Source organism: Branchiostoma lanceolatum, chromosome 16, assembly GCF_035083965.1.
Source record: "Branchiostoma lanceolatum isolate klBraLanc5 chromosome 16, klBraLanc5.hap2, whole genome shotgun sequence".
NCBI classification, from domain to species: domain Eukaryota; kingdom Metazoa; phylum Chordata; class Leptocardii; order Amphioxiformes; family Branchiostomatidae; genus Branchiostoma; species Branchiostoma lanceolatum.
The window spans coordinates 2,134,617-2,143,264 of NC_089737.1; the positions used below are offsets into that span (position 1 = coordinate 2,134,617).

At 41.7% G+C, this 8,648-nt stretch overlaps 1 protein-coding gene across 1 annotated transcript; it reads right to left on the reverse strand.

Annotated features, from left to right (window-relative positions):
- Positions 1 to 1,965: 1,965 nt before the first annotated feature.
- On the reverse strand, positions 1,966 to 7,440 carry LOC136421412 (uncharacterized). The gene is made up of 7 exons (XM_066408692.1): positions 7,287 to 7,440; positions 6,465 to 6,572; positions 5,514 to 5,617; positions 5,303 to 5,378; positions 4,277 to 4,429; positions 3,596 to 3,708; positions 1,966 to 2,394 (listed from the first exon to the last, which is right to left on the reverse strand). Exons 1-7 carry the CDS (start codon positions 7,306 to 7,308, stop codon positions 2,362 to 2,364), a joined length of 609 nt encoding a protein of 202 aa, XP_066264789.1. The 5' UTR covers positions 7,309 to 7,440; the 3' UTR covers positions 1,966 to 2,361.
- Between the last annotated feature and the right edge of the window lie 1,208 nt (positions 7,441 to 8,648).

An 8,648-nucleotide genomic window follows, 5' to 3' on the forward strand; every position in this document is an offset into this window, starting at 1 on the left:
ATTTTCTTACGTAAACAACACTGGTCATTTCAGATTAACAGTAGTATAACATTAGATACTACACATTTGAAATCCCTGACAAGTTCTACAATTTGAAATCTCTATATGATAGAGTAAAGAAAAATATCATGGTATAGGAGGAGGGGCATGTTGTATTGAAGTCAAGATGTAAGGGTGCCCTTCGGGTTTGGAAAATGACCTTCCAAATTTCATATAACCATGGTTAAAGATACGGTAAAGACCTTGAAACACCACAGGGGCAGAGCAAAACCATCTGAATTCCCCATGCGGTTTGACCGTAACTGAACTCATGCAATCGTACAGTTCACCACTACCAAGAGGCGAGGAGAAGCCGAACCTATATGCTACACTACGATACTCGTACCAACATGGGCATGTTTATAAACATGTCTTTGTTGTGACAGGTACTAGTACTTAGCCTAGCTGGACAAAAACGTGCACTTAATAAGGTCTTAGTCATTCATTCATTCATCATTTATACAATGTGTGAGTACGAAGGGTTCCTTATCTATTCATTCATTCATTCATTCACAGTTTAAACATAAGATAACGACGTTGAAATACGAAATGGGCCGAGCAGCGGCAAAGCGCGAAAATCTGCTATTTGTACAATGTGTGAGCACAGAGGGTTCCGTAACCGCTGTTTGTGTTGTCCTACATTAGCCGTGCACGCGTGTTTTCCCCTTGACAATGGCTTGTCTGTCCGGACTGTCGGTATCCTTCAGGACGAGTCAAGCTGCTGACAAGCTCGAACATAACTCGCTGACAATATCTGACACCTGCGGGCCAGGGAGCTGACTAGATATTAGCAATAGTCCAACTCTTATGTATGTATGTACAAGTTGTTATATATATATATACATTGTACATGTGAGAACTGTCGCGCAGTAAATTTCTTCTTTTTCTCTAGCAGACTAACTATGCTGACTATAGGGAGAATGATTTGCCAGGGGAGTTTGTCCACCAATTGATTGTATTTGCCCGTGCAGGGGAAATGTTCCCCTTGCCGAGTGCTCACTCTCCTGACCAATATCTCACCCTACATTTCTAAGATTCTTCTATCTATAACCCCTTAGAAGGTCTTGTGGAGGCTAGAAGAATCCTACTCGGGGAAAAGGCTTGAAGTGTTAACGTACAGTCACTGCAAACAGAAGCACTCAGTGGACTCATACTTGCACATGGAAGTTCATCGACAGCTTCTTAAACTTTCTCTCTCAAAGTTTCCACCGAAAAAAAATAGCACCTAGTTCCAAAAAAGCTGCTTGGCGGCCAAATCTATATTCCCCACTTATTGCCGAGACCAAAAGCTATGTCACCAAGAAATCGTAACCTTCCGACGAATTATTCACCCCCATTTGGCCAGTTTCTACTACATATATGTATTTCTACAGCAACCAAAAATATTTGGTGAAGACTACTCTCTGAAGATCCTGTGCACGAACGTCTCCTACTGCGATTTCTATTATTGCAGCATTCGAGACAGTACAGAAGTTAACCTCCAATACAGACGCTTCGACAGGTGATGTGATATTACCGTTATTGCAGCGATCTGTTTTGATAATTTCAAAGTACTAGAATATGATGCCTGTTCTGTATATCGTATGTTTTCCTGTTAAAGCATTTGAGCTACATGTAGTCTGAGATTGTGTTGATTTCAAAGAACATTAGATGATGCCTGCGACTTTTTCAGCATATTTTGTGTTTTCCTGTTAACGCATTTGAATTAATCTTGAGTCTGTAGTGTATGTGTACCTGCATCTTTTTGTACCAGTGAATCCAGCATACCACTTCACAAAATTAACTCTCTCCCTCTCTCTCTCTCTCTCCCTCTCTCTCTCTCTCTCTCTCTTTGTGCGTGTGTGTGTATGTATGTGTGTGTGTGTGTATGTGTACGTGTGTGCTAGCAAAGGACTACAACAGTTTCAGTTAAACAAATCAAAGACGCCAATTGTTCACAATTTTATTTCTCCTAAAAGGCATTTGCTGTAAAGCAAACATTATTGCCAAGAAGAGGTATTGTTAAAGACAGTTAATGTTAAATTTGCAATGCAGTCTCAAGTGTGAGGTCAAGTATCAAATCATTTACATCAACTTCATATCCGTTCACCATTAATTAGGCAACTTGAACTTCTGGACGTTTTATAGTCAACTTTTCTGTAGAAAATGACATATTTCAAGCTATTGTATGATATTTCTCGCATATAGAGGGTTATGGTATATGTCGACAATTTGTTACAAATCGGATAGATGACGTCACTACTTTTTCAACAGTCAAGGGTGTTGCTGTATCGTTCCCTGGGTATGACCCTGACTAGGTCATGGGTGACTCTCGTTCCCAGGTCATGGATGTGCAGGTTCGAACAACAGCGGCTTCTGTGTGTAATAAAAGAGAAACTTGAAGACTGAATGAGGATTTCAAAGCTGGCCTTGTGAGCTTTATCTGTGATCACTAACCACTAAAAACCGCACGGTATTCCACCAAAATCAGGGGTGCCAAAGAATACATACGAATTTTACGCAATACATACGAATTTTAAGGAATACATACGATCCATTTCTAGAAACATACGATCCGTACGGAATACATACGATCCATTACGCAGAAACATACGATCCGTACGGAATAAATACGATCCATTACGCGGAATACATACGATCCTTACTAATTTGCTGGCCATCGCGCTAGCACCGAATCTAGCTTTGTCTGGTCCTCCTAGTTGGTCTAAGCCTACATCAGTCTTAATTTAGAGCAGCTTGAGATTTTTAGAGTTTATCCGGATGGGATACGCCATTATTAAGCTCTTATAAGCCAAGATATCGTACGAAGAACTGGCATGGTTATCCCGAGTCCGCCATATTGAATTTGCCGCCGATGTCACGTGATCAGGACATTTCTCCAAATTAGTACGGATCGTATGTATTCCGTAAGGATCGTTATGTATTCCGCGTAATAGATCGTATATATTCCGTACGGATCGTATGTTTCTGCGTAATGGATCGTATGTATTCCGTACGGATCGTATGTTTCTAGTAATGGATCGTATGTATTCCGTACGGATCGTATGTTTCTAGTAATGGATCGTATGTATTCCGTAAAATTCGTATGTATTCCGTAAAATTCGTATGCATTCTTTGGCACCCCTGAAAATGTTTCCATTCATGATCCATTCGAGACACTGTACTAAATAGGCCTGACATGACAATTAAGCTTTGCATAAATGAACAACGATCGTACATGTAGATCTCATAGAGTCTACCTCCATGAAATATCAATAATTTGTAGATTTCTTGACAAAATGTAACACAACCATTTCAAACGTTACATGCACCACTCTCGGGCACATGCCATCCTCGGGTTTCTGACTTTTGACCCAACGTTCACTTCCTGCCAGCCTGCCGAGGAAATTTGGACGCAGACCAGCTCAACCTTCACATCCTGCCAGTCTCCGGTTACAACTGACCCAGGAACAAACTTGGACCCAGGCCAGCTTTAACAAACTTGAACACACACCCGTCGGACGAACAAACAAACAGACCGACAATAATATTTCCTTGATAAACAAGCAAATCTTACCACCACGTTGTCGATGTCCATGGCCGGGCAGGGAGGGCTGGGGATGTCAAACACAGAAGGATCCTTGATGCCTTCAGTGACGTTGGTGAATCCAAACATGGTCACATACGAGTCTGTGTATGGGAGGGGGAGGCAACACGAGTCATGTTAATGAGTCAATTTTGTTTAATATACAAATACCGAGCAGAGACTTTTGATGTATGTATACCAATGTACACGAAAAGAAAGATGGCACACTAGCTTTATTGTAACGAGACACCACCGAATATGACGAAAAAAAGTCGAAAAATCAGTTTGAAATGGAAAGTTTTGCTTGAATCTCGCATATCGGAGTGGAACCCCTTTCTTATCAACAATGTTGCACAAAGCCCAAAATACAGGACCAACAAGATCGATCTGCCACTCAAAAATAATGACCATAGCATGTCCAGAATATCAGATATTCAACAAAAAAACATTGCAGTGCCTTAAAAAGCTGCAAGGGGCCCCATTCGCGAACTTGACCTTTGTTTTCCCGACCCTACCCACCTACCAAATATCATGAAAAGGATCCATCCACAGATTCTCTGGTTATCCTGTCCACACACACACACTCACACACACACACACACAGACACTCACTCACACATAAACGGCACCCAAAACATAATCTTCTTGGCGAAGCTAACAAAGAACGCTCACCGAAGTACTGCGTCTGTGAAATAGGCAGGCAGCCGGGCCTGCTCAACTGCATGTACCCCTTGAAGCCAGGGAGGAAAGCCTGCAGGTCATACTGGTCGATCATGAGTCCGCCTGATCCGCCCATCTCAAAACTTGCCAGCAACGTGGCGTTATCTGCAACGCAGGAATACAAAAAGAAATATTCTTAATCCACATAATTTCCGTTTGATAGGCCACACTTTACACCCTGTGCTTCACACTTGTGCGTACATATACGAGTCCGTATGAGTTGCACGTTAACATGCTTTTGGCTTAGGTTAAGTTTGCAGCCGAAGAAGTCATTTCTTCTGTTCGATATTAAACTAGGCTGCACAATGGTGGGTCAAAGTAGAAAGCAACTTGTTCCCCGCAAACTTTACTTAAAACAAAAAAATGTTAATGCGCAAATCATGCGGGCTTGAATATACGCACAAGTGCAATAGGTCCCTTGGCAGGAAAGTTCGTCTGAGTGGGTACAATATATCATGAAGACTTAAACTGTTCTCCGACTCAAAAAAGCGGAGAGGAGGGCGTCATCGACTTCCAACGACCTTTGACCCATTGCTGACGTCACAAGTTAATAAAACTCACGTGTCCAGAGCGATTGGGTCAGAAAGCCGCGGAAGATTGCTTAATAGAACCAGTCGAAATTTCCGGTAAGTACATTTTTCCTGAGTTGGAGAACAGTTTAATTTCCGTCTGTAGTCTGATTTGCAAGCTTCCACATGACGTAATGCAGTTAGTGCACGTGACCAAGACGTAGAAAGTGTCCGCCATGTTGATTAGTTAAAGATGAGCACAACGTCATCATGTGTAAAATTCGTCGATGCGATTATTTTCTCTGATGCCTTTTGCCTAATATTAAAGGAGCACCGGAATATGAATGATTACGTTTTTATGAATATTCGGTCGCCATCTTGGATTTTACATCTACAACTTGTGACGTCACATGCACACACCATACACACCAGACTACGTAATAACTACACGGTTCATACGGTTACGTACCGGGAACACAATTGACCATGGGGGCAGGCCAAGGAGTGGTGAAACACATTCCCGCAACAATGGTGTACATCATGTGCTGTATGGAGAAAACATGATTTAGAGAACATATAACGGCACTGCATTTGTAAATAAGTTGTTTTTTTCTGTATATCTAACTACCATACTCTAACTAATACAGGATTGGTACTGGTATGGTCATTACGTGGCTAACCTTGTTGTAGTCTTGTACAATCCTGACGCCAACCGCTGGAAGCACCACGGCAATCTTCTTCTTGTCAAAGTCGTAGGACTCAGTGGCGTAGCTCTGGGTCACCTCTGTGGAACACCGAACCATAATTATCTTTGTCTAATAGCATATGATAAATACACACAGCAGTACAATATAAGTCTATGAAGGTTAGACATCCAGGTAATTTGATACACAAGATAACAGTTACTCAAGCAACTGGTAAGATCTTGTACCACTTGAAATGGTCAGACATCTCAGGTAGCATCCACTATCCTTCGACAGTCTACCTTACCTCCGCCATTGACGAAAGGTAGTGCCACCGAAACGCCTGACAGTTTACAAAAATTATCCAGTTGCATGAATAACTGTTATCTTGTGTATCTTATTACCTAGATGTCTTATCTTCATCGACGTATTAACTGTTATCTAAAAGCTCATTGTGTTCTTTGTTAACTTTACTTCCGAGCTCCACTACGCTCTCATGCTTATCCAATATCCTTTTATCTATTGTCCATATTCATATTAATGATATAAAACTGCACAGGTAGATTTGTGTACATCAAACACCAGCTGTCTTTTTTATTTCCTTTGGTATCTCGTGATGTTTTCATGTTGTGTATAAATTTTTTAGTCGAGTAGTTTTCTATTATTATTATTGTCAAGTAATAGAAGTTGCCATACGTTGTATCTTATATAATTATTGAGCAATAAAGTTATGACTAATGCTTCGGACACCATTGGAAAAAGGGGCCCCGCCGGATAGTTTACCCATACATGGCTCCTTTGGACAACGTACGGCTACCGGGCTATTTTGGGGCACGGCCGGGCCCCGGAATGATTTTAATTCAGAGTTGAAATCAACCCGGGACCCGGTAACAAATAGATGCCGTATGCTAATCGTAAGAGCACCGGCGTAAATGTGATACAACTCACTGATCATGCCGTCCACTGCCGTTGTGTTCTCGATCCCGACAAAGCTCTCCCATTGTTTGGGTGTGCAGCACTGATCTCCCCACACCGAGCACGCGGCCAGCAACAGCGCTTGGTGTGGAAAGAGAAAGAAAGGCAAGGTTACAAAATGACATTGTCTTTACTAAAACCCTTCAAACAGAGGCTGTTGGGAGAAATTGTGACCTTATCACATGCCCCTTTTTTGTCAGCTGTCGGGTAGAGCTGACAACAAAAGGATAAAAAGGGTCACAATTTTCCCCAACAACCGGTACCTCTGCTTGGAGAGTATTTACTTAGACCTGATTATGTAGGAATACTAGTCATCCTTGAAAAACCCTGCATATATAGTTCATAAGGTTATGTCAAGTTTAATGTTGACGAGACCCCTGTGATGTTTCTGCCGCAATACGTTATACGTCGCTACACAAGGCAACGCTATTTTACCCACACAAAATGGCTTGGTAACCAAAGCTCTACATCTGGCCTAATCAGCTACTGTATGAATCAGGTATGTATATACGCTCTCCCTACTAAATAGCATTTTAGTGACTTGAAAATGTAAGAATTCGCACCCCGGCTAAATCTGTAACGGAGCCTGCTAAAGGCTAGGACTCCTAAACAAAGGGATCGGCCTGATTTAGGGACGGTTGAACGGTAGCTGGGCCTATAACCTCGCTACGAAAAATCAACGGCTGGCCCCAGGTTAATAATGTACTAGTACACAAAACAAATCGGGCGACCACTGCTATCGCTCCGCTGTATATATGATAAGCGTTACTAGCATAAAACGTCACAGATGCCTACCGACTGCAACGAACTTCAACATGTTTCCTCCAAGACGGCGTGGACACTAGACTCAGCGCAAGACAACTCAGCGGTTTGAGCTCAGGTAAAACCGTATCTGCTTTTTAAAGGATCCCGGAACGACCTACAGGACGCTCACCTTTTCACGTCAGAGTCACATGCCCTCTCAGAGCGGGGCTAGTGCGCATGCGCTCTCACGTGATAACTGTTGTGTGTTCACGCATCAGTGCTTCTTATAGCCATGACGTCAGATCCTGGAGGGATTGTAATATCGTCACATGTCCACTTGAAGTAGGGTATTGGACAAATACTTAGGCTTGGCAAAACGCTGAACAACAAAAACAAATCTAATGTGCCAACCGAAGGTTTTAGCTAAAAGCGTTTACGTGCAAAATTGTGCGTCCGAAGGAAAAGGGAAAATGTTACCAATCCGGGGGAATGTGAATATACCGAGTTGTTTGGGAAATGCAAGAAATGGAATCTTGATCTGAATGTTGGCCATTCTACTTCTGTGTACGTTCACTACAAAAGTCAAAGGAGAGGTAACTTGAATGTAGCTAACTTTTTATGTGTATGACTTTTGCAACGGAAGTCGCGATTCAGAGAGACTGTTGCTGCGGTACTAGCACCCAGTAATTTTTTTCCAGCGCACTGAGTAGTGGTTTGCCATAGGAAAAAGATTAGAGCATTAACTGTCCTCAGAAAAAACGTTAACGTACTGGTGTATTGAAATATATGAATACACATGCCCCTCAGTATTGTGTCAATGCAACAGTGCATCAGTGTGATTTGAATAGAATGTCATGAAAGTTTCAACCATGAATGCATTGAAAAGAACGTTAATATTTGTAACGTATTCGAAAACTTGTGATACAACAAAAACTCTAAGAAACTTTTGCACCTATACTTCTTACTTGTGATAATTGTTAATAAAACATAAGCCAGCCTGGTCTAGCACGTACAGGTAGAGATGTGACAAGCTGTGCATGAATTATCCATTGTTCTGCCCAGGTACATGTAGTCTACTATCCTGTCAGGGTGCAGTTTCAACAGTTTGGTTGGCTGTATTGTCCATTTATCCCAACAAAGGGAGCTTATTTCACCCCCTGGATGATCCAAATGTTTCATTTTGGTAATTTTATTGTTTTCCTATGACATCATGTTGTGGGCCCTCAATTGACGTTTTTATGGGCCATAAAAGACATGCATGGAAAGTAGACATGTTGTGCAACTTTGAATTTTTTTAGAGTGACCATTGCTGAATACTGAATTCATCAGTGATATAAGTATATCTAACGTTACATACAGACTTTTGATTTGCAAATGTTTTTCACCTAGACATCTTACTTATCTTATTGATAA